At 44.6% G+C, this 27,360-nt stretch overlaps 1 protein-coding gene across 1 annotated transcript in view; it reads left to right on the forward strand.

The window, feature by feature from the left end:
• The window catches only part of FLVCR1 (FLVCR choline and heme transporter 1), a 379,457-nt gene extending 356,752 nt beyond the window's left edge, over window positions 1-22,705 (forward strand). The window contains exons 9-10 of the mRNA XM_069608541.1: window positions 7,542-7,609; window positions 10,310-22,705. Coding sequence (XP_069464642.1) covers window positions 7,542-7,609; window positions 10,310-10,384 — 143 coding nt within the window. The 3' untranslated portion in view covers window positions 10,385-22,705. The remainder of the gene's footprint in view (window positions 1-7,541; window positions 7,610-10,309) is intronic.
• Window positions 22,706-27,360: the final 4,655 nt, after the last annotated feature.

The raw sequence follows: 27,360 nt of genomic DNA on the forward strand, positions 1-27,360 counted from the left end.
TGACCATGGTTCTATAAAAATTGGATATTTTAATAAAACTGATATAATACACACAACTAATAAAAACACTAATGAACCATCCACGTAAGGGAAAACACGCCTCATCACGAGTTGGGCTGTAACCCGGCGGTATTACCGCTGGTGTTTCTTCCCGCGCTCATAGCATTACCGCCAAATGGCCCAGTGCTATTAGCGCCGGATCAAGGGTCGGCCGGTAACTGTCAGTCCCCATTGCACCCAATGGGGATTTTTTGGGCGGAATTGTTCCGGCACATTTACCTTCAGCTTGAAGCTGGGGGTAGATGCTGCCAGACTTGTGATTGGGCAGACCCTTAAATTCGGCAGTAATAGCGTTACCACCACATTTAAGGGTTACCGCCCAACTCGTGATGAGGCTGAGAGAATGCAGACTTTGAAATAAAGGGGCACTCAGGGTTTGAAGGCAGGTGTGCACAGGCAGTAATTCAGCAGAAATGTCAGTTCATTGAATGTGTCTTTTAAAAAGGTGGAGTGGGGTCTTACTAGTAACTAGTACCCTTTAAGGCGAGCCGGTGGGCAGAGGCAGTTCAGTTACCTTTCAAATGCTTGTTCTTGAGGCTCAACAGTGTTGGGCCAGGCTTGTAGGTATTTTCAATGAGTTGAGTTGGCTTCAAGACATTTCAAGTTAATTGTTCCCACTAGTTTGCGAGTGTTGAGAGAGTCGAGTTGGCTCGAGACTGTCCAGTGATGTGGCACAATCCTGCAGGGCACATTGTCTCAAATCGAGGGAAAAAACTAGGCAGGCGATGGGTCGAGCCAGCGTTGTAAATTGGTCAAGTCAGCTCAGTGGTCCAATGATGCAATGTGGATCTTGAATGTTGATCGGCTCAGATGCTGCAGCACTCCAAGACATGAAGGTGGGTCAAAAAGCAGCAAGTTCAAAGGCAACTCCTAATGATGTATTAAAAAATGTGTTAAGGGTTATTTTATAAGCACATAACAATAATTTTAAAAAGGCAACTCCGGCGGCTTGCAATGGCTTAAATAGCATTTTAAAGGGATCAAGTTGGCTAATGAGGGGACCCCGTCCAGGGTCTCCTGGGGCATGATAATGTCTTTCTTCTGCACTTCGCAGCCAGGAAGGACTCAGAGCAATTGTGGGGTTCTGTCACCTCCAGTGAGCAGGTTCCAGGGGGTTCTATGTTCTTTCATCGTCGGGATTGATAACTTCTGCCTTTTAAACGAGGAGAAAATTATGAAAAAGTTCTTTGAATTTTTTTTAACCCCCCCACCACCACCTATTTTTAACTATTTCGGACCCCTCTAATCCCTTATCTGCCCTTTTTCCCCCACCCAAAATAATCTGATAACCTTATTTGTAATTTTCTCCTCGTTTTAAAAGTCAGCCAACATGTCACATCAAAGTTTCCTCCCGGATGTTAGGGGACCTTTTTCTTGTAGATCAGTCCCCCCCCACCCCCCTCCCATGACCAAAGGCATTGTAGCAGAGTGTACTCCCAGCACGGGGGCAGGGGTGTCTTCTACAGCCTATTGGTCCCCATCTAGTCTTCTATAAGGGGTCCAATCCTGGTTGCTGTTTCTGAAACTTCAGCCTAGTGATGTCATAGTGCTTTTTCTGCAGGAAGTGGACAAGGGAATCCATGATTTATGGGAGCCCAGGTAGAATCCAAGATGGTGGGACCCTTCTGTGAACTGATGCTTCTATCCTGGCTACTGTAACTCCTGCCCCTTCTCCTGTCTGCCTAAATCAGAGTCTCAGTTGATTAACATCCTCGTAGGACTTCCTTTGGCCTGGTAATCCTACCTTTTAAAGAACTGCACCAATCCCTGCCCCTGGGAGTTTCTCCTTTCTTACCTGAATGGTGACAGACCGTGGCCAGGGAAGAGAAAGGCTTTTGCTGGTTTAGAGATTAAGTGTTCTGTTTGGGTGATACTCTCCTAGACAATGAATATGGAAGAGGCCCTGACAGAAAGGTCACTGTAAACCAAGCTGACAATACCATCTAAATGTTTGGCCAATTATAATAAGGTCCCCGGAGACCACCATGTCCTAATCAGTCCTGGCTTCTATTTAGATTTGTCATCTGCCATCAGGTTCTGGGGGCACACAACCATATGATTTAATTTGTGTCAGGAATGCCCACGGTTAAAGGCAGATCCTGATGTTGGAGCCTTGTACACCAGCAGTTTGTTGGCAAGAATGCGTGTCACTTTGTACTTTCATGCTGCCAAACCACAAGCTAGCTGCTGGGAGGTGTCGGTAGACCAGCCCAGCAGAGTTGCATGCTTTCAGTATGCTTTTCAGCAAAAGCATTATGAAAGGAGGGTCTGATTAGCAGGTCTCACTTTGAGAAATGGATCTGCCTGCATCATGTTATTAATGCAAATAAAACGAACTCGGGCTATTCCATGCTCACAGATGGGATTCTGTCACACATATCGCTTTGATAAGACTTTACAAAACTTATGAAACCAGAGCAGTCCCTTCCTGCATGCATTGCAATCAGACAGTATGGTATAATAGAACTGTTTCAAGTTCCTGGTGTTGAGGGCAGGAATGTGGTCTCGTATAGAGGGGACATCACTTCACATAACTGCTGCATCAATGCAGCTGTACAATATATACAGCATTTATAATATAAGGCATGCCTTGGACTGTGTGAGTAGTCAAGGGAGTCGAATGATGCTATAGTCTTGACAAGGGTCCTTATAGGGGTATACACCATGCTGCTGTGGCAGCGCAGCACCAAACCATACCAGGGTGAGAGGTGTCCTTGTTTGCTTTGGGTGCGGGGGGGTAGGTGAGTAGTGTGGGTTTTGGGGGTGGGGCGAGGAGGGGTTTGTGAGTGGAAGTGGAGAAAGTGTACCAGACACAGGTAAATGTGTTGTGACCGGGGTGGAGTTGGGGTGTGGGGTGGGTTAGGGATAAAGTTGGCGTGAAGGGAGGTTTAAACCCCCCCATCCCCTTCGTCAGTGCCGGCGGCACTGGATTGGGTGTAGTGGTGGATGAAACCTTCCACCCCCCCCCTACGAAGAGCAATATCAAGATGGGAACCGGGCGGCGAGGGAAGAACCTTGATTTATTTACTTCTTGGGATAGGCCCGCACAGTAAACACATACAAAGCTAAGAAATTGAACCATTACATGTCTAGGAGATGCCTCTTCAGGGAGATCTTAAACCCCTTTATGAAGGGATTGTTGTTTATTTCAGGTGGAAAGGAATTCCAGTGATGGGGAGTCAGGTGGCAGAACAATCAGAAGTGAGAGGGGGCACAGGGAGGGCAGTGGATAGTGAGAGTTAGACGCACTTGGGATTGAAGAGTATTGGCAAGGAGTAGCGGGAGATCTAATCTGCTAGCTGGGAATGTAAAGAGTGCGTGTAGCAAAGTTTAGTATTTTGTCAACGAGGGCAAACCAGTAGAGGGATAGTCCCATAAGCAGACTGGAGCAGTAATCCAGTTCAATGATGAAAGGGGAGAGGAGGGTTTTGTTGAACTTATTGGTGAGATGGAGACAGATTTTCCCCATGTTCAGGGAAATGAGCCTGCCAACCCTAGCAGTTGAGGGTATAAACTGATGGACTTTGGGAGTGCTGTAAAAAAGAGTATATTTGGATTGTGAGCCTCGGAGGGGAAGGGAGAGCAGGCCAGGGGTAAATGATTGTGGCGAGAGAAGAGTAAGTATGATGCCCGGTGAAAGATCACTTTCATTTTGGAGGACTTTAACATCCAGCAATGCAGAGTCATCCAGTCAGGTGTGGCATAGAGGCAATTTTTGATACAAGAGAATAGCACAGGCGTGAAGGTTATAAAGAAGTAGATTGGGTGTCCTTGGCAAAAAAATGGGAAGGAAAGGCCGAGGAGGGGCTGAGTTTTCCAGGCGAGGAGATGTAGAGATCCAGCTCTGACCCTTTGGGGTCAGGAAGGGAGATGGCAGAGGAAGTGCGGTGTTCCTAGAGATGGAGAAGGAGGCCACAGCCACATCAGAGGCAACCCAAGTTATAGCCTTGGACTCCAAGAAGGGAGGTAATGTGAAGAAGAGCAGGATATTCAGCAGCATCAAACATAGCAGGGAGATTGAGGATGGAAAGAATTAAGTCAAGGCAGGGTTGTAAGCAAGAGAGAGGCTATTGGTGACATGGAGAAGTGTCATCTTTGTGGAGTGGCTTACTGCAGAATGTTTGTAGGGGGTTGCTAAGCCTGTTCGTCTCCAGGAAGGTGACCTAGGATTAAAAATCACTCTCTCCAAACCTTGGAATATTGGGGGAGAAGTGAGATGGTTTGATAGTTGGCTGGGTTGCTATGTTCGGCTATTGCTTTCTTTAAGATGTTTATAGCTGTGGCCACCTTGAACCAGACTGGGAACATCTCAGGGGAAAGTTATAGGCTGAAGAGGGAGGAAATGGAAGGGCAGGTTACAAGGTTCAGTTCCTTAGCAGTCTGCTATGCAAAGGGGTCTGTGCGAGTGCAGGATGGGCAACAATTTAGCTGGGTAGTTGGTGGGAAGGGCTGAATAGAAAGAGGGGGACCAGGGAGAGAAGTCCTACTTAATTGAGGTGACCAGAGAGCTACAACCTGTGCAGAATCATTCCTGGTCCAGAGACTGGCAGTGGAATGACGGTGGAAAAATGGCTGCCAGCAGCATTGTGTTTTTCTTCCAATGCAGGGGGAAAAGGGCAATTGGTTTGGAAGGTGTGGGGGACGGAGGGTACAGGTGGAATACCCCCTTTCAAAAGAAAGAAAAGGGAAGGTTGCCAGCAGCTGTTTTCCCACCAGCATTCATTTGCCAGCATTCTCCCTTCGTACTCGATATTGGCTCGTGAGGTAAGGTTTGTTATGGAAGATGGTATCAGGTCTGCGGATGAGGTGACATGTGGGGCCTCATTACGAGGTGGGCGGTAAGGGATTACCGGCATCGGTAAGAGCACCGGTGCCGGTAATCCCTTACGCCCTACTACGAGTCCTCTTTGCGGGTCCTCCCTTAATGCCTGTTTTTTCCAGGCATTAAGGACGGACCCCGCAAAGAGACTCTGGAGCTAATAACGGTACCACGATTTGCGGTACCATCATTAGCGCCTTCCCCATTCCCAATTGGCCCTATGGGGGCTCAAATGGGGATGGGGAAGGGCCCTGGTGAATGGGGAATTACCGGTCCCGCCAACCTTGGAATGGGCCGGTAATAGCTCCTTTCACCATGACGGAGTCAGTAAGGTTTTGGATGCAGCCATGGCGCTTATAGCGCCATGGTTACCTCCAGCCTCGTAATGAGGCCCATGGAGTGGAAAGGGAATAGGGACAGTGAAACAGAGAAAAGAAGAGGAGAAGAAGAGGTCGTGTGAGTTTCCCTGGTTGTCTAGAGCAACCAGAGACGGCAGTGTCCAGTAGAAGTTGACAAGCCTCAGTCATCCTTGGAAGGTTGAAGTTTCCCATCTGTACAACTGCGTTCTCATTGGGTAACGATTCAAGTAGTAGGTCATGACTAGGAAGATGGCATTGAGACTGCCCAGGGGCTGAGAGATCAGGATGATAGTGAGGGAGTTGGATAAAAGACACTGTACAGTAATTTGTCTGAAGGAGGAGGGGCGGATGTCTCACAGGGCTGAGGGCCAGACGGGTTGACTTTGTCAATCGTAAGGCAAATCCCGCCACCTGTGTTATTCAGAGGAGTGGGAGCATGCAGCCCTGTATACAGACTCTGCTACAGGTTTGGCAGCATCATGAGGGATGATGCTTGCTTCGGTGATGGGCTTCACAGAGAGTAGGCGGTGGTCAGTGATCATTGAAGAAGAACGTTTTACTGTAGAGAACATGGCCACCCCAAACTCCCTGGGTGAGACAAGTGCGAGGAGAGGAGCAGATGGGAAGATGAGGTCTGGATCCCAGAGGTAGACACTGGGAATAGAAGGGCGGTGGAGGCATCAAGAGTACCGTTTAGGAGAGAGTGGAAGGGTTGGGGTGGATGAAAGAAAGGGCAGCGGGGGCAGCCATCTGGGACTCCAGGTGAAGGTTACGGGGATGGCGGTACAGGAAATGGTGAGAGTTTGGAGGACTATGATGGAAGAGCAGCTGGCAGCTGGTTTGCAGGTAGGAAATGGGAATGAAAACACAGTGGAAATCAGGCCAGTAGTTACCAAAATTACTGTGAAAATGAGCCTGGTGACATTATACAATAGTCCTTTGCTTGCACATACCTCAGCTTAAGCGAGGATCTGCCATATTGCAGTGCACTCCCCTTGACTCTCCTGCAATGAGAGGATACCAGGAAGCAGTAGGACGTGGGCCGTTGTTCGCATGTTAGCAACTCATTCAGGCTGAGCGCTCACTGTGCTCTGGACTACTCTTCAATAACGAGAGCAGGAGTAAGGGTGAACTAGCACACACTAAGCTAAGCAAATGAGTGACATACAGAAACTGGGGGTCAGAAATCAATTTATTTTATTTTTTGTTTTTTATTGTTGAGTTTAATCAAAAAAGAATTGATTTTTTTACAACCGCTTCAATTTAGTTTCGTAGTGAGTTTATTTATTTCATTTATAAAGCGCACACCCGCCTGTAGGTTTCAAGGCGCTGTTACAGTGAACCAGTTACTTGCCAGTGAGGCAAAGAAAGCATACAATTATTTCGCTTTTGATTGTTAAAGATCGAATGTTGATGCAAAATCTGTTTCTTTTAAAGACATGTAGCAAACAGTAGGAAAATGAGAATGCTTCACGTTTTCCCCAGTGCAAAATTGGGGAAACACCTGTAACTTCCATTCCAAGTTACACAAGCCGCACGTCTGGGTGCATGTTCCCAATTCTCAGTGCCGATATTCGAATATTCTCGGATATTGGATAAACCTGCTGCTCGTTTTGAAGGGGCGTGGAGACATGAGACCAGCAGCCATTTCTGTGCCTACGTTATGAGGAGCTATGAGAGGGAGGGCAGGACCTGCCCCTTGGGCCTCCTATCCTCCACATCTGCATTGCTTTCCTGTTGGGGCCTTCCTGCTTCGCTCAGAACCCCTGAGAGGAAATGCATTCATTCCTGATTCTTCATATTGCATCTATAGTTTCCATTATATGACTGGATTTACTGGAAAATAACTTTCATGGGTTTTGGGCTGTATGCGTAACTGTTTATGAAATATTCACACAAGCCCAATGCACAAAACATAATCCTGTATGCTGGTGCTGTGATGAGAAGATGTCCTTGTCGAGTTATTATCACAGTATACCCGAGGGCTTGAATGGTTCCTTGCCCCCCCGCCACCCCCTTACTGACAGGAGAGTTGTGTTCAGTAGACCTCCAAACCTTATCTCTGCTTCTGTAACTGATGGCTGAATGCTGCATCCATGGCCTTGTGTTTGCTTAAACCTTAATGCGTGTGTGGCAGAGTTGTGTGGAGTTGTGACACTGTTCTGAACAAACGGAGAGGAGCTGAAAGTCCAGCAGAATGAAAGGATGCAATGTAGTCTAATGACGTGCCTTATTATGAACCCCTCCCTAACCTTGCTTTTGCAGAGCATAACTTGAAACTGTATCTCTTTGATCTATTTCAGCCTTGATAAAGTCGGATTTGAAAAGGCACAACATTAATGCTGGGATTGTGAAGTCGGGGGCGAAAGCAGTAAGTGTTTGTATAATTTAATTAAAATACCCTTAAGCAGCAGACGAACACGGGAGGATTCTCCCTTTTAGCGCTGGATTCTTGGTTTACTGGAAATGGCAAAACAAAATAGCAAATACATCGACCATAAATTTTGAAAACACCACAGACGAGGGTTAAACATGGATGTTATATGTGCAGTACTTGTATGTTGTAATTAGTTAGGCTGTGCTTTAGTAAACTGTAGCCAGTGCATGACATTAGAGTGTATATAGTAGAAGCCTCCTTCTAGTCCATTAGGGAATGGATGCTGTGTTGATGTGAGGAGAGTCAGTTGGAGGTTTGGGAGCTCCAACAAAGGATGTCCCAGACTGTAAACCCACGTGAACACTCGCCTGTCTCCTCAGCTTTATATTAACTCACTATTGAGGTTTGCATGTTTCTAAGTACTCCCTATTTGGCAGAATCCTCAAAGTCTTTGCAGGATCCCCGGGTGCACATGTAGATGTCCATTCCCTTCAAGCTTGTCTTCAGAATTGGCGCCAACCACCACATCTTGGTGTCTGATGGATAGTTTGGCTTTTTTGGTAGCCTGCAAACTTGGCAAGGTCCTGGCAGCTGTAGATGCTTGTGATTTACCAACCTGTGCCTGTACATTGACTATGACATCATTTCTACGTTTGCAGGCATCCCGCACTACTCCAGTTTAGAGATTACTGATGGAGTCCAGGCCATGCCCTAGATTACTGCAGTGCACCACCCTGTACAGAGATAGTGTCCCGGGATGACCATGCCCCATGATCTGGGGTTGGAGATCACTGGGTGCTTTGGCAGTTTGGTGCTCAGGTGCCACCCTCACTCCGCGGTCACATAACTTATTTTGATGATTGCCCTACAATCCCTTAGTGCTCCACAGCTGGATTAGAGGTTGGGCTACCATCCACAGGAAATCCAAAATCTCAGGCTCTAACAGGTTAGGCTTGAGGGAGAAGCCCATGCTCAGCTTTCCCTGTACTGTTCAAACGCATATGCCTTTCTGCATCAGTGTTCTGCCCCTCACCCGAGCCACCTAGCACCACTTCCAAGACTCTGCTATATTCAGCCATGCAATTATCCTCATCAGGGGCCATGTGGAATTGCCCAGTGTGTGTGTAATTGAAGTGTTGGAGTCACGCCGGTGAGGTCGGTGATCAGCAGCCCGTGTTTCATGATGCAGAGGCATGTTAGAGTGAAACTGCCGCAGGGGTTTCGTGGATTGATCTAGTCCTCAAGCAAGGGGTCGAGCAATACCATTCACCTCTTTCCTGTGGGTGTAGTGAGCAGAGCTTTCCCACATGGCATGTTTGATCTCATCCATGCTGGAGGTTCCTCGGAGTGGAAGAGGCTTGAGCAAGCGTGCCCGAGCATTGCAAGGGAGACCTCTGCATACCTGGGTGTCCTCTATACGCTCCTCAATATTGCCATACCTCTTTTTTCAAAGGCCTTCTTGCTTCCTTCCTAGCCAGCCATTTCCACATTTAGATTCCTTTGATCGAGCATGATACCACTGGTTCCTTATTAGGCATGCTTATACCTATACTAAAAGTTGGATATTTAGTAACATGATTTAGTGTATTCTAAACAGAAAGTGAGTGTAGGGCAAATCTGAGATTGTTATGGTCCATGGTTGTTGGTATGTTCATGGTTCTTGATTGTGCTGTGTCGAAGGCTCTCCTGATTCATATGCATTCACAGATCCTGCAGACCCAAGGGTCTCAGGGCGCTCTGTCCTGTTGGTTCTCAGACACAGCTACTCAAATGAAAGCACAGGATAAGGAGTGTGAAGAAGCAGAAGAGTTTGGGAAAGGACACTGCTTAGCAGGAGATCAAGGAGAAGGAGGGAAACTGCAGTTGGGTTATGGCAAAGCAGAGCACATACTGAGTGTGACATGTGGAAGGAATAGGGCAGAATAAGGCTCGGCAAGGATTACATATTTTGGAAGGAGTGTGAAACCACATTGGAGGACAAAAAGGGACTGAACATTGGGTAAAGGTAGGCAGGAATAGAGTTGTACGAGAATCTGACAGGATGTAGATTGTACACTGCCTTGTGGATGCAGCCCTAAATTGTGGGCCCAGTGAAAGCTGTACAGCTCATGCAACCGACTCCTTATCCAGCTGAGGATCCTACTTACGTAGCCAGTTGGGCCAAAGGCAAGGACATTGGTAGTAGTGTCACACTAGAGGGGGCACAGAATGGAGATCCTGCATTGAGTGAGAGGGGCAGGCAAGGAAAGGCATCCTTGAGTGCCCTGAATATCAGACTATCGTGCTAGAGTACTAATGCTTGCTGGACTGTTCTTACCCATCCCTTTATTTGCAGCTCCGCATTGGAGATTGTATTTTGCAGCGTATGCTCTTCTGGTCTTGAATCACATTGCGACACTTAGATTCTTGTGTACAAGTTGAAGTTAAGGATTAGATGTGCGTTCACTAGAATATGCTGTGCACACCCTAGTAGACACCTGGCTGCAACAATACCATTCCAGCATGCCATGAGACACGTTAACGGTTTCATGCAAAGGTGAGCCGAGACATAGCTTGTACAGTAGATTGTGACACACTAGCCTCTACAACAGATTGTGATGCACTTAGAGGTAGAACCCACATGTGTATAAGTGATAAGGTCATTGATTATTCTGCTGTCATAGATACATGCACATTTCTCTATTTCTGTAACAGGTTCCAGTGGAAAGTCCTACAGAGCCACAACTTAATGGCATCATCTTTCACGACCAATCATCATCCTCCGTCTGACAATCGAAGGAGATTTGTGAAAGAAGGCAAGGCTTCATCAAGCACAGATGTGAAAGGCTGCTGAACATTTCAGAAAAGAACATTATTTATTTGTAGTCCAGCTATTTATTGGACATGGCCAATAGTAATATGATGTAACGTGACAATTACAGCATCAACTGTATCGCACAAACCCCTGTGAAAAGGGTAGAACATTAATCACTTCGTACAATCCACCTTCAAGGAAACGACTGGACTGCACCAAAAGACAAGTTGTTTGCCTTTGGCGTTTCTTTGGAAGGAATTGATAATCGGAAAAAGTCCTTGTAACAGGAGAAGACGAATGACCAACAAGTAACCTAAACATTAGGTTTATTGACTGATGGAAGAAAACATTCATGCACTTTTTCTTCGGTTATTTGTCTCATTTTCCATGTTTACATGTCAAGTCCAGACAAATCGAACCATTGTACAAATAATGGCATGCTGCCTAGTGACACACAAAAGACAATCCATCATAACAAGCACTCTGATGACATGGGTTCAACTCTTGTATGTTTTGGTCCAGTGCATGCTTGGGTTCATTTTTCTTTTTTCATTTTTTATTTAAAAACAAACTTTACTTAACTTTTATAACTGCTCTACCTGAGGTGATCATGTAATATATTGCCAGCTGTGAGACAGACATGGTATCAAGAGAGACACAGACTCAAAAGTAACAGTTTGAAAATATGAATTATCAAACTTTGTGGGGTTGGTGTAGTGTCTACCTGGCCCTAACTCTAAGGGGAGTATTCCCTCAACTGATGCTTCTAAGGGCCGTCTATGTCCGTATGTCCAAAACCAAGGTTCATCTGTGTCCAGACCTATGCTTGCCCTCACTCTTAAACCAAATGTGATACGGGGGTTTCTCAAAGGAAAAATGGTGAAAAAAGAAAGGAAATTGAAACCACAGCTGGTTTCAGGTAGTCTTACCAATAGGTGCAGTTCTGCCAGTTCAAAATAGTTCAACTCAAAAGGATTACCCCTGGAACCTTCCATGCAGGGCTCTTGCTGTAAGTCAATAGAGTTTAAAAAATGTCTCTGGGTCTCCTGGGGTTCCCTTTCCCATGCTTTGATCCTTCCAGTTCCAAACAAAAAGACACAGTTCCTGTTGGACCTCTCAGGAACCCCTTCCTCAAGTCTAGGCCTCTCTTTTCCAAGTTGAACAATGTCTTTAGTGGGCCTCTTAGGGTTCCTTTCCGCAAACCTAGGCTCCTCCTTTATGAAGTTCAACAAAAAAAACAAAAAGTTCCTCTTGTCAGGATGCGCTGTTCAATGTACAGTTCTTTCGTGTGGGTAGTATCAGAGACTTTTGTGAATGCAGGGCTCTTTGCTCCTCCTAGATGCAACCACTCTGACCTTTAACACCTCTTCTTATTCACCTTTCTGTACCCCTTGCCCACCTCTCCTTACTTTTCACTGTGTTCTCTTGCACCTTCAGTTTGTCACCGTGCTCTCTTGCACCTTTATTTTCCCTTTAACGTGCCTCTTCCACTCTCTGTATTTCTTTTGGGTAGCTTTCACCCTCATTCTCACTTACAGGTTGCTTGCACCCTCCCTTAACTGTCTGTTTTCCTTTTTACCTTCTCTTTGCTGTCTCTCTCGGTTTCAGGTCTCTCTCACACCCACCCTTGGCTATTTCCACACTGCCAATGGGTGTCCGGTCAAAGTTTCGACTCAAAAGGGTCGAATGACAAAAGGGTCGAGTCAATTCGACCGAAAACAAAAGGTTAAAAAAAAATGTAAATGTACATTTTTTTTTTTGCTTTAGTATAGCTTAAAAAATGTGTTTTTACACCAAAAATAGGGGCTGGGGGCCCCCCCCAAAAAATAAAATAAAAAATAAATAAAAATTAGACCCTTTTTTTCAGTCGAATTGACTCGACCCTTTTGTCATTCGTCCCTTTTGAGTCAAAACTTTGACCTATAACCCTGCCAATGCACTTAACTTCTGTGCCTCTAGCGCACCTTTTCTGTCATTCTGCTTTGCTTTCTTTCACTGCTTTCCAACTTTTGCTTACTTTTGCTTTTACCATTCTCTTGCTTTGCTTTCTTTCACTAATTTCCAGCTTTCGCCCCGCTTTCGCTCTCTGGGCTCTTCCATCAACAATGCTCCCGTTCCCGCTACAGCCACCCGCACGCTACTAAATTGCTTTCTGTCTCATGAAACTCACCGGCAGTAGTTTGGCGCCGGTGAGCAGGTCAAATGGGTTCGGATCGTGGTCAGGGTCTCACCACCTGCCCCTCAGGCTTCCTTGGGACCGGCACACGTCCCAGAGGGTCCGATCATTTCACTGTACACCACCAGCAGGATACAGGCTGCCTCGCTCCGTCTCCATTGAGACATGGCTCCTTAGCCATGCTGCATCCTCTCACGGGCACTTGGCCAGCGTCACGGCGCGCTGTTCCCCTCCGGATCCTTCTGGCTTCTCTTCCTGCAGCTCCTGCTCCTTGGCTACTCTGGTCCAGTCAGCGTCCCCACCTCGCTCTCTGAGTCTGGCAGTACCACCCTTTTTATACTGGAGGTGAGAGTCAATTGGAGACCGGTGTGCACAGTTTGGGAAATGTGCCTGGCCCTGCCTGACTCTTTTAGTGGGACAGTTCAAAAGTGTTAGATGGTAAGCCTCACTTTGTATCCCTATGTTGTTTCTATGGGTAATCCTCATTGTTCACCTCTTTTTCATCCCAGTGCTTATTGGAAGTGGATAGGGGGAGATGGAACAAGACCAATGAGGGTTCGTACAGGGTGAAGGGTAATAAGGCGGTTGAAATTGGGGAGAAAGGGAGCACCCATTTTGATTTTGATATAACCAGCGCAATTCCCTTTTCCCCATTTTATCCTTGTTTACTGGCGATTTGAAATGGTTGGATAGATATGTATAAGAAGCCCTTTGACTTGAGTTGGAGAAGGACCCATTGATGTTATATCCAAACAGATTCTGTTCCCTCTGCTACCTGTACTTCCCTACTCTTGTCATTCTACTATGATTGGACTTCTCTTCCTTATTCAAGAGAGATGGGCCCGAATATCCTATGAAGGCTTTGGGGATGTCTTCCTTACCCCTGTTGTACTAATCGGATATCACGTCTTGCCTGGGGTATTAAGGTTTTTAATCTCCCTCCTCCATTGGTTGGATTCTTCCCTCCAGGTTATTCATCCTCCACATCACCACTCCCAGGGACTGGGGACTGGGTCAGGATGCACCTGTTGTGTCCTGGCCACAGGAGAGGGGTCTATGACGCGGGATTTGGGAAGAAGCAAGGCTGATTCATCACACAGTACAGAACTTGTGTATTTAGCTGTGCTCATCAGCCCACCGAAGAATTAAATCTAAATCGATTTTGTGGTTATCCCTAAATAATATGTACGAAAATAATTTGCATATAGTGAATTTGAAAGGAGGATGTTTTTGGTAATTCATATTGTATAGCATATGTTCAACTCACAAGTCAAGTATACTGGTGTATTTCAGGCATCTCAAAATCCATCACTGAAAAGGCAATTCTGCGATGGAATACATTTGAGTACACTGAATCTTAATTGGCTCTGGAGGTCCCTTGGTCTATAACTTGATTCCCTATCTTGTACTTTTGCTTCATATTTCAATATTGTTATACTCCGAAAGATCGAGCTTACAGCAGCAGCACTTCCAAACATGCTGCTAAGCGAGCTCGCTACTTGTGGAGGCTCATAGCATTGAACTCCTTCTTTTTGGCTAGCAAAAAGGAGGCTATCAGTACTGCCAGGTGTGAACTGTGCATTCTTCAATTCTGCCCCAATAAGTGGTACATTCCTAGCAGACAATCATTTCATAGCTTACCTCTAATTTAGCATAATCGTCTATAAATCTGCACATTTCTGTCTAATATGTTCAAGTACTCCCTGACCATGGTTGTAATGCTGCAAATTTGAACTGTCTAATTTTTCAAGATTTATTTACATTTTCCTTTTTTTGGTGACACCAAATATATTAAGTGACGCAACAACATTGTGCTTTTCAAGTACACTTCATTGTTTCCCAAAGGAACTGAATTCATTAGAGACAAAGGCCTCATCACGGGTTGGGCGGTATCCCAGCGGTAAATCCTCCATTATACCGCCCAATGAAATTAGCATTACTGCAACTTGGTCGGCGCTATTAGCGCCGGATCCCAAGCTGCAGTACCGCAGTAAATCCCCATTTATTTGGAGTCCATGGGACTCTATGGGGCATTTTCGGCACAATTACCGGGGCGCTAGTTGCAATGAGAGCAAAGTATCCACAAATGGGCAGTGTCCATGTTTAACATGATAGAAACAAAAATAAACACTCTTCATAATCGCATACATCGGACGTGCTTGTAAGAGCTCCCAAGTCTTCTCAAGGAACTATGCATGTAGATGCTGGGCACTCGGCAGTACCAATTAGCTCACTGTCTGAGCATAAGGTAGGATGTGTCTGGGTGCACTAGAGCCATGTTCATCCTTTTCTCTTTTGAGATACGATTTCGGATGTAGTTACAGAGAAGTGTTCACACTCTTATTACATATAATCCATTTGTGAGCATTCCGTTGGCATTAAATGGTGCATTGTTTTTCAAGATGCCATCATCTGATATGCACTGTATGAGGACAGAAAGGACACTGCAAGGAAACTTGTCTAGATTAAGTCAGCTGGAATATTTAGAGGACTGCTTCCCATGTCAGTTTCCATAAATTACCAGGTTTCTACACTACATTCCTAGAATCAATTTTTCCATACAGTTAAGCTGTATCGCCTTCTAATTTTAGTTGTTGAACACTGTCTAGAACCAAGCTGTATCCAACGCCTCCAATACATAGGAACTGGATGTTTCAGAGGCATAGCCACACAATACCAAACCATACCAAACAATAGCTGTCGAAGATGAACTAGGCTTGTTCAATTATTACACATGCAAAAGGTATAGTTTTCTGTGTTATTGGTTGCAATGGGCATAGTGTTTTATAGTTTAGACCGCAGTGTATTTATGTATTTATTTGTTTAATTTTTGTGAAATGCTGCATGTCACAGGTGGCCTCAGTATGCACACAAGATCGTAGATGGTAGGGGTCCATGACAGTCCTGAGTAGGGCAGAAGGTTAGTTCTGGACGATCCAGTTCTTCAGGCCTATCCTAAATTTCAGGAGAGTAGGCTTCATGTGAGGTACAGTCAGAATTGTTAAATGCTGAGAAATGAGCAAGCACTGCCTGTTTATATCATCTTTCTGATTCTGGGCTGGCAGCGGATTAGGCATCCGATGAACATAGTGGCTTGTGGCAGCTTCGAGTGAGTGATTGGGGATCAATCAATTAAGGACTTTGTGGATAATGCAGTCAGTGTTTTTCCTTTTGGTAACACGTAGGTATGGAGGGCATATATTGTCAGTGAAATGTGCTCTCAGTGCTTAGTGCATACTAGAGCATATTTTCTTCTATTTAGACCATCAGAAAGTGCAGAATCCAGGCTCTAACCGCAGTAGAAGCCTGCATTCTATGATTCCAGCTCTCTAGTCCGTCTGAAAGCTTGGAACAGAGGCTCCATTCCAAGCTTTTCATTGTGTTTTGTGCATGTTGGGCACTGGCCAAGGAGATATGGACAAGCTGCGTCACAGGATGCCCCAGATCAGTACCCCCTTTTTTCCCCTGTACACAAGCTCCAGTCGGTTAGGGCCCTTACCATGGGGCTCTATTATGTGTTAGGTGACCTTCGCCCTTGTTAAAGGCCCTTGCCTTCGGCTCAGGACCACTACTTTGGTTGGTAATCACTCACCACACAATAGAGCCCTCTGGTGTGGACTGTGAACGCTTTATTAAACTCTAGCAACTGCATTTTGGAATGCACTGGAGACATCAGAATTGACTGTTACCATAGTGCAGACACGAGAACATTAGGATGGTCACTGCTGTTACTCGGTTGGTGAACAAGGGATTGTGAGTAGTTGGCTTAGCTGCTGTAAACCAGAGCAGACATTAACGGTTATGTTAGTTACAGTATGGATCATTTACAGGATTGTATAGAACAATATTCCGACAGCTCTCTGTGGCCAAATAACATTTTTTTTTACCATACTACCTAGGTATACACTCCTATATTAAGCAACCAGAGCAACATACGGTGAATCACGGCACTTTCTTACCTCCCATTATCTCTTACCAGTTGCGTGTGCAGTTCTCAGGATTATGGGAAGAGTCTACTTGGCTTTTCCCAGTATTATCTCTCTTTTGAGAAAAATCAACTCTCACGACCCTGCACAACCACTTCTCTGTTCGTAGGCTCCCATGCACATTCAGAGGGTTTCAGCATTTATCTTGCCTGCTTTATAGTATAGACAAGCAGCTCAGGGAATCATCATCCCGGGAGCCACGTTGGAAGTTATACTGCACAAGGTGGTTGGGACCGTTAAGCTGAGTCACATTATTCTATGGTAATTATAATTGCCATTTTTACATATTAAGCTTTCTTTCTCAGAAAACTGTCACTTACCGAGAACTACAGAAACTCCATGAGAAAATACCAATCTGTGCTTACCCAAGGCTATACAGAACTATTTGACTACAGGTCTTCAATGCAAATCTGTAAAAGAAAAGGGTTTTAATTGCATGAATTCCTAGCCAATCTATATCTAATATTGGTTAGAGGTGAGCCGACACTTGGCCAGTGTTTCACGCTAACCGCACTTTTTCAATGCTTTATTAACACTGCTCTATTCTTTTAGAATGTTCACTTTCCATATAATTTGTATCATGTTAAAATGACGCATTTTGATTTGGTCAAGCTGGGTTTGGTTCACGTTCGTTTTGACTCTACAATGTTTAAATTATATTTTCTTAGTTGGGCTCTGAAGTATCAAGGCCGTCACCTAATGAAGAAGTTTGGTGGTTTCCAAAATGAAGAAAAGCTGTCTTTGTGTCCACTAGCAGACCGCTCAGCAGCTATGATGTCATTGGCGTAGTCTTGCAGGGCCTGTGAAATCCACACTTTTCTGAAAATGTAACACACTAGATGACTATGAGGGAAGCCACCAATCTTCACAGACTAATATTTTCTCATGGAATTTCCTTAGCTCTCGTTACCAATATCAAACAAAGGATATGTGTTCCGTCCTGAGAAACAGTTTGGCGTTATATACACACCTGTTACCTCTCCAGCCCGCCTTATTTGCTTAGCACGGCAATACAGTCGTCTTTCTTCTTTATTTGTTCACTAGCTGGGGTACCCGGCGTTGCCCGTGTCCTGATCGAGTGGTGTTTCCTGTGCTCTGGAGGATGTTGCTCTTGTCCTCTTGTCGGCAAGTCTTGCTTCAGTTTGTTCTGGTGTCTTATGTACCCTGGAGGATGTTGCTCTTGCCTTCATGTCAGCAAGTGTTGCTTCACTTTGCTCTGGCATCCCATTTGCCCTGGAGAAAGTTGCTCTTGTCCTCTGGTCGGCAAGTCGTGCTGCTGTTTGTTGTTGTGTTTCAGAAGCTCTTGATATTGATTTTCGCTTTACATCAGATAGAGCTTTTCCAAGTGATGTTCGTTTTTGTGCAGCATGTTTCAGTCACTCAACGGCTTGAGCAAATTTGAGAAATTGTCCAGGAAAGAAAGATTGATTGATCTTGCCCTTTTTCGTGAATTAACTTAAGTAAACTGTAACCTTGCCGTTTCCCATATTTGGAGTACCTACTGTAGTCAATCGGGGTGAACATCAGTACATGAGGGTGTCTACAGATTGAATTATTTGCATCCAAACATAGACTACAATCTTTCCCCAGACAAATGGTGGACGTTAGTTCAACCATGTGAATTTGTATATCTGCACAAACATACACACACACATCAAACAATTTTTTTGCATATAAGATTTTTGCATCTAAACATAGACTACAATTTTGCCCCAGACAAAAGAGGAATCCGTGCAACATTTGGTAGATTTGGGTTCAACGGTGTGGATTTGTATAGCCGGACAAACATACACACATGCATACATTCAGCTGTATATATAAAGATTATCTTACCGAACATGCAATGATAGTTTGTTGCGGGTAAGGGGCTGAGGGGTGATTAAATGTGTGTTCACCCTCACAAAGAGGTCATTCATGACTGATGAAAAATCATATCTACTCAGCTGCAACTTAATAGCGGTGCCCCAAAGTGCTGACCCTCATAGCAAAGCGAGACAACTACAGCCTCAATTTCAAAGTGCAGTATAGACAGTGATGCGATGGTGCTCATGATATTGATTGATATTATGTCAATGCATTTAGAAAAAGCACACATCTGTGGTCAGATTCTCTACTTCGATCATGCAGACATATTTTGTTAATATTTCAGCATGGCTATGTTTATATGAACTGAACTTCAGTAATCGGATCTAAAGTTAAAGGGCATTGAGAGTAACGTTGTGCTGTGAATCACTCATCACAGTAGCCAGAGCAATGGCATTAACAAAGGGGTTTTACAGTAATGATGGTTGCACTATTTACTAAACATACCAATCCTCATAATGCCGACTGATCAGCAAAGTGATCCGTGGGACGGTCATTCAGCAAGAGACAGGTAGGGCCTGCAGTGGTGTGTAGTAGATCGGCTAGTACCTAGAAAGACTATACATCACCATGGTGTTCAATAACCATGGCAACTACTGTAATTCAGCTGTTTTCAAATATGTCTTGCTTACAGTGAACTTAAATTGCATTCATGCAGTGTTAGGTAACCTCTTTTTGTGGCAATCTCTCTCCTAAACCTATGGGCAGAATGGCATTCCAGGGGGTTTTCATCTGGCTCTGTGTGCAGTAGACTCAATGGGCTTGATTCACAAAGACATTGTATAGAAAGGGCAGACTGCCATTGATGCAGCCTGTGCTGGCAGGCAAACTCCCCTTCTGGCAGCAAGCAGTTTGCCTTTGCTAAGGTATCAAGTTGTGGGTGAAGTGAAACCCTTTCTAAAATATTTAGTTTTACAAAGGTAGCGGGCGCCCCTCTCTCGCAAGAACAGACATGATAACCTGTTCAGTGGTTATTAACCACTTGAGAGTTCGCAGCCACTGCTTTTACTCACTGTGCCTTTCTAAAATATTCCCTGCAGATTTGCCCAGTTCCAAATCTGACATAGGCCAGTCAGCTTGGAACCTGGAGAGAGTTGTGAGCAAGTGTGTTCTCCTTTTTTGTGAAGCACCATGGTCCTTCTATGGCTCTGCTTACCCATGGTGACTCTTATGACCACTCCTATTTTGCATATGCAGATTGAGGTTAATTGAAGGTCTCTCCCATCTAATCACATGGCCTGAACGTTCCAAAATATGTATACACGTTTGCTTAAAGCATTATGGGTATGCATTTATGATCTTACAAACTTGCCTTTGTGCTCCAAATAAGCTTAAATGTCATGTTGATTGGATTTTCTTACACCTATTAATAATACACCTCAACAGCTGCTTTTGTGCCTGGGGTAGAATGTTGTCCTTAACACACTGGAGGTCACGGTGCTCATCGTCTATTATCAACAGTAGGATGAGCACACTTTGTCGTCCCAGTTCTTTTATGTACACACTTTGCAGATGTCTTCAGCATTAATAAAGAGACAAAGGAGGTCATAACGAGATTCGCAGTAGGGGGTTAACGGGGCCGGTAGAGCTGCCGGCCCCGTTAACCCCCTACCGCCTCATTACGAGTTCGGCTCGCGGGTCCCGTGATCGGTCCAGCATGTTAACGGGCCCGGTATTAACGGGCCCGTTGTTGGAATTCTCCCAATTCACATTGAGCCCTATGCGGGCTTGAATGGGGTTGGGTTCCTGGAATGGGGAAATACCGGGTCCTCCAAGGTCGTAATGGCCCAGTATTTCCCCATTCCAGGAACCCGTTACCCGGAATGGGGGTAGCCATGCCGCAAATAGCGGCATGGCTACCTCCAAGGTCGTATTGACCTCCAAAGAATCACTCGAGCATTCCCACTGCCAAATACGCAAAACCTGAAAATAACATTTCTTTTTTACACATTATTGTGAAAAAAGTGAGACTTTTTACAAAGATGTAAAACATTAGAACGTGAGGTCATGTTCATAGGAAGCAGAAGAATACTTTTGTCGTGTTGTGACTTCCAGAGAAAGGTCTCTGCTTTACCGTCAATTAAACTGTACGTTGAATGTGGTTTAATACAAGTTGAGTCGCCGAAGTTAGGACAATACAATAGTTTGCTATTTCATCTGTTATCCGCAATCGGGGTTAGATAACCTGACCCCATTCCTTCTGTTTATGCCATCCCAGAGTCTTCACTTTTCTGTGTTTTTTATTACATTTCTAAGTCTTAGTAAAACGCTAGTTTTGAGCTGTTGTGGGTTAATAATGGATTTATATGAAGGCTAACTTAGAGTAAAATCACAGATGTGAATAAAGTACTTTTCAGAATGTCTTAGTGTGCTCCGACAGCTTAGCAATGATATAAACTCTAGTCTATTGACCTGTTGTCTCTCCCTTCGCTCCTGTATGTTTCATGTTTTTCCCTATATAAACTTGAAAGGGCCAAGTAATTGGTTGCTATTAGGCAAACCAGCCCTTTTCTGAATCTCCTGGTATTTTCGTGGGATCGGAGTTGAAAGTCCGAGCTAGAAATGTTTGAGGGAGAACAGACCGAATATTATTTTTCCGAAATAGCCTTTGATCTTTTCTCCCCAGAACATTTCATACTTGGCCCCACCACACCCCCCTACTTACCTTGCTGCTGACTCGCTGTGTCCCTGAGACGCCTGTTCCCTTTCACTTCCGTGTTCGAGAACCAGCGCCGCAGGGTCCTTTCCTTTTTCTTCTTTTTCCCGGGAACAGCTGCGGGGGCCACCCCAGCAACCCCTGCTCACAATGTAGTGAGCAAGGGTGTGGTGGACCGCCCTGCAGGCGCCAGTACCGAATGCGTGATTTGGTCGAACTTTTCAGCTATTCAGAATTTAAGAATGGCCGAAATGTAGCCAAGTCACGCATTCAGGATTTTCAACTCAGTTATTTTGGACGATTCCATTTTCGTGTGCCATCTATCATAGCCATGGCGAGATGCTGGAACATGTTTTAAGTTCTGCATTAATTTAAGAGAGCAATAGTTCATGCAGCACTTTTCTATGTCCCACGTGATAATGTCGCCGATAAAAAGTCGCCAGCTAGGTCACTTTTTTTCCAAACCCCTAAAATTATTTCCCCAAATATTCTAGGAGGGGTATAAATATATAGTTACCTCCAATCCTACAATATTTGGGGAAAGTGTTTGATTGTCTGGAGGGTGATTTTTAATTTAACGTCACCACATGGCAGCCATTTTCACGGCAACATTATCACGGGATACGCTTTTCTAAGGGCCGTGCTTTTTCTCCTTCTGAGCCCATGGCAGTATCATGCAGCACTGTTTTACCAGAGCCAAGCCAGCCCTCCAAAGTCCTAATCTTGGCCTAATGCACACACGCATCTTAAGCTTACTCTAAGAACTTTCCCATACCTGGAGTTCGGATCCCGAGGGCATTCCTACAAAATGCGTTGAGACCATAGAAATGGGAAAAGGCGCTATTGAATGACTACTACAATACAATACACTGCAAGTAGGGCAGAGAAGGCTTCAGGGAGGCATCCGCTTGTCCCAGGTGTAGATTAGAGCCAACTCTACTTGGGTTTAGTGACGCTGAACCGTTTATCTCCGGATTCATCTGCTTTTGATCTGCCAATTGCTGTAGTAATTCAGGAAAGAGGAGAGAGCAAGACATTCTGTTATCGTCACCATCCGGCGTTGACGGGCATCAAGAGCAGTTGGCTGGCATGACCATTGGCCCTCTTGGAAGCCATCGTCTGTAAAACAGGAAGTTAGTGCTATGCATTCATGGGGGTTAAAGTGGCCTGTGTCTATGTGACCATTGTTAAAAGAAAATCTGCACCTTCCTAGTTTCACTGAGAAATATCGAAGCCCTAGTTAAAAATGATTTCATAATGTGAGAAGCTGATTAATAATGTTTAAGTCAACTGGGTTATCTCAGGTTACTGTCCTTTCTCTGGAAAATCTCGCCCATGTGTTTTTATTGTCCGGTCTTCTGTGGTGCCAGGCTTGAGAGGCCCCAATCGAGATGCTGACCGTCCTTTTTTACATCGTATTCTCCACCCGTGTGTTTATTTAAAAAGGGGAAGCGACATTGAAGATACTGTATGTATGTTTCTGATATATATGTATTGTTTCGCTGACCTTCTGGGGGGATTATTTTCTGAGTATGTGAAATGTAAACTGAGTCCTAAACATCTCTCACCAATCAGAATGTACTGTTTCTGTTGAATAAAAACACAGTGCACTTTTCACGTGGTTGTGATCATTAAAACAAAATATTACATTGCAGGTTATGATAATAATATGAATCACATGCGACCCCTCAATGCTGGTATATGGGTAGCACCTATTTTTGGTTGATAGATTTGAAGACAGTCTGGGAGTTCCCTGGACTGCTTGCGACTGTAGTTAGACTGCTTCATACATTACTTGACCAGTTCAATGCCAATCGATGACACTGGTCCACAGATGTTCTCGATACTTCTCAGAAGTAGGAATGACTGAAGTGCGCATCTCCAGGAGATCAGACTAGTCTTCAGAACTCCTAGATGCATGTTTAATGCTCCAAAGCATTCTTGAATTTCCAGGCTGCCATTTCAAAGGACGCCTTCATGGACTTGGAAGAGATGTGATCTTATCGATTCACTGTATGCAGCCCCAACCCAACTCCCACACGCCTCCTCCCAACCCCACACTCATGAGGCAGTGTGGGCATCACTACTCCAATGCTCTTAGTCGTTTATCAAGGTTGTGCATAATACAGCAGAGATAAGCTATTTTGTCCTGTGAGGCACAGCAGAACCTCGAAGTGAAGTAGACTAAACACATCCAGATCTTGTGCGTCTTCTGCATATGTCCAGTATTTCTGTTTTTCCCAGTAGCGTATCATCAGTCTCCTCGGCTCCTGGTCTTTCCAGGATTGCTGTGCTGCCCATGGGCATAGATGGGGCAAAGGTTCTTGTGTTCATGATTGGCGTGCCCTTTTGATGCAAGAAACAAAGATTAGGTGAAAACCCAATCATACAGCCGCTCTCTGGAATCCCATACTGGGTTTTATATTAGTTGTAATTTCACTATGTATAGTTCCTTCGATCCAATTCTTGAAAAAATACAAAAGTCAAATATATAGTGATTTTTCAATGTTGAAAATTATTTTATAGAAAGAAGTGACTAGTAGCCACCAAAATTGTTCTTCGTGAGGAAGAGATTGCCATAAATCACTCTATCTGAAGACTTATTTTTGTGCCAATGCATTTCGGAATATAACAAATTCCTTCATCAGGGCAAGTCTAAAACAATAAACACATAACATTCACATGCAATTGTGCCAACCATCCCAAAATTAATATCCAATATAGAATAATTCCCACATTAGAAACAACGTAAGTATATAAATATCAGTATGAACAATCATCATCCCAATAGTTGAAAAAATATGAAGGTAAACACATACCCGACAATGTAATGAGCCGGATCAGAAGGCAGGTCAAAAGATATAAAATAAGAAACAAATCAGTACAAAGGCAAGTAAAGTTATCCTATAACAAAATGGAGGGAATCGGGTGCATTACCTGATGTAGGTGAGTAATGGCGAAATCTATGTTTCAGAGGTCAGGCTGCTTCACCGTGTACGGCGAGTAGGTGCTGTGAATGGTAAAGTGAATATATATAAAGGACCTATTCAAAGTGTAGCTAAACGCTAAACCGAAATAAACAGGCGTGAATTGTAACTCACCATATGTAAAGAACGAAGCGGAGAAGTTCTCTCAGCGTCTGCTCAAAGCAGACTGTCTTTGTTGCATCGGCGCGTTGCCGAGCAACCTGGTTTAATAAGACACGTGATTGAAGGCAGAATGTCCTCCTTGCATCGGTGCGCAGCCAAGCAACTCAGTTGTGTAAGACACGTGATCACGGCTCTATGAACACGAGCCGTGACCCGTGTCCGAGAACTGATCAATAAACTCAATATGATCAAAATATCTAATTACTGGTCCTCCTGGGGCAGTAATGATAAAAGTCATCGCCTAAGAATCAAAAAATAATAAAAAAATATATAAGTAATCTGTCATCCATGGACATAGAAAAAATACTAAGATTGAATAAACCCATTTGGATAAAAGTAATGGCTGTTATATGAGCACCTCAGATGAGGCTATACTAATTATGAACGTACCTAAGTAGGATGGATGGAGCCTAGGGAGCAACCCTAGGGCTGTACCTTATATTAATAGTATGTGCCTTAATGCCGCTAGTGGTGTCGTCTAGACAGACGGCACCTCGGGTCCTGGGGGAACTCCAGGATGCGCAGCATGCAGGACATCTTTTAAACATGGGAAACATCTCTTGTTCATATACATTCAAGTGACCCTCAACATTCAGGTCATATACGTACTGGTGTCAATCTAAACCAAATGATGCTAAATGCAATGTAAGAAAACAATTAGAAAAAACAATTAGAGAAAACAGTGAAAGTTGATCTCCTCATTTAACCCATTGGGTGCCAGACTGCCAAGTTTGTCAATCCAATATGTCTCTCTGCGACTCAAACGTTGGCATAAATCCTCATGAGGGCTGTTCTTGGTTAAAGCTTCCAAAATTACAAATTTTATTTGGGACACGTTATGTCCATTGGCTATCCAATGTCGTGCCACAGCTGAATTAATGTTCGTGCCCTTTTGATGCACATGTTCCAAAAGTAAGAGCTTTGCCTAAATCGGAGGCAGTCTTCCGCTTTTCATAGGTCTTTAGGGAGAGAATTCCAGTGAGCAGTCCTTGCCACTCACTACCAAGGGGCACACTTCCTTTCCCATGTAATTTGTGCTGGAGAAGTTATTTCAAGAAATGTTTCAATTGTTTCGCTTATGTTTTTTGATGCCTGGTCACAGAATACCAGAAACGGAATGCATCGTTTCTTAGACTGTATTCTCTGGGATACTGGCAGCGTAATGGTTTCAGCGCAGGCCGGATATGCTTCCACTATTCCGTGTTTATAACAAACCCAACTCTGTGAGCATGAGACCCTGAGTCCTTTGTAAAATGGTCCATATTTTTCCTTAAACATAGACATAGATGCATTGGCCTAAGCTGGGCCTATTACTGAAAGGCTGTGCTTCCAATTCCCATGAGCCACGGAAAAGGTTCAATAACAAGGAAGTAGTATATTGATTGGGCAGCCCACAACCACGTGATCATCAGTGCACCAACCTTGAAGCTGTACCACCAGAGGGTACTGTTAATTAGCCCCAGGACCCACCAGGCTCCCTAAACCATCTGTGCAAGGTTATGCTCCCGATTCTCTCTGTCGTGGCAAGCTCTCAACAACAAGGAAGCTGCATGCTGATTAGCCAGTATTACCAAAATTGATTGTTTCGAATTGTCTGAATAGTACAATTGGCCGAATTCGGCCAGTACTGTTTGGTCGTTTCAAAACGATCAATATGGGTAATCACGACCAAACATGGGGAGCAGGGGTTACAGGGGTATCCCCCGCTTCCCATGTTTGGTAGTGATTGCGTTTGTGGGTAAAGGGGGTGTCCCACACTTTCAGAGGTATGGAGGCGAGTCACAAAAAACAAAAAAATTACAATAAAAAATTGGATCTTGCGCGGTTGGATCCGACCCACATAGCAGGGACGGATTTGACACCGTAGGGTCATAAAAGGTCTGGCCGGTGACCAGGTAACCAGGGGGTGGGTGGTGGGGTGTGTGGGGATGGGTGGGGGTATTATAACAGGGCAGTTTTGGCTGTGGCAAAATTGGCTTTGCGGCCGATTTGACCACGGTCAATTTGGCCGCAACCAATTGTGCCACGGCCAAAACGTATACATCCGATTAGCCTGCGTGCAACCACGTGATCAGCCCTCGCTATCAACAAAAATCTCTCCATGAGGGGAGACTTGTCTATGCAGACTAGTGAAGGGTGGTGGACCTATGGGCATACCTGCTCATTGGTCTTGCCCTCTGCTCCACGTGGACCCAAAATGGTACCTTACGACAGATAAACATTTTCCCAGGTCCAGCTAATGTCCTTCATTTCACCTCATGCTTAATTTGTCGTGGTCACAGTCCCTAATCAGCTAACCATATATTTTAAGAGGAGATGCATCTATAAAATATTTTGATCATTCAGAATAAGCGCTACGTTTTTTCATATAATTCAGAGTATACTCTGCCAACCCATTTTGCTTTTCTTTTTCTACATTTGAAGTCCATAGCTTTATGTCATGAAGGTGTAGTTTAATGCTGACCTGTCTTAAAGGATGTTTCATTCAAAGGATCTGCCCAAGCACACTAGCCAGCAAAGCGTAGTTGTTCTTGGTGAATGGAATACACCAACTCGAGCTAAAGATAGTGAAACATAAATCGCAGCAGATACAAGAACAAGCCACAATATAAGGCATTATCACTCATATGTTGGAAGTATAGATGAAACAAAACTTGATATGGACATTCTGAGTGTGGTTCTGTGAAAATAGCCCTAATAAAGATGTCCTTGATTTAATCACAGTCACTAACAAAGTATTTCTGGCATTAAGCATCCTCTCTCGCAAGCATAGGCTGCTCGATTCCAACCTTGTCTGTCCTCTTTGGAGTGCTGGCATATCTCTGCTCCTTGGGTCCTCTGGTACCATCCGCATCTGGTGCGTTGTCTGAGAAACTTGATGTAGGCAAGTGGAAATTGGCAGGTTCCTTTGGGAGTGCCAGAGAAATTACACCCGACGCACTGGTTCTCTGGATATGTCCAAGATGGTGTTTACTAGCATGCTTCATGTTAGATATATTGGCTGTTGAGGTAGGGGGCCTCTTTAAACAGAGCACTGGCACAGTGTGAGGTAGAAGCCGTTGATGGAGGGGTCTCCAGGTCCTCAAGGAATCCCTAGTTAGCTGTATCCAATGGAGGTGAG

This window comes from Ambystoma mexicanum, chromosome 4q (genome assembly GCF_040938575.1).
Source record: "Ambystoma mexicanum isolate Mex_15411 chromosome 4q, UKY_AmexF1_1, whole genome shotgun sequence".
Taxonomy (NCBI): domain Eukaryota; kingdom Metazoa; phylum Chordata; class Amphibia; order Caudata; family Ambystomatidae; genus Ambystoma; species Ambystoma mexicanum.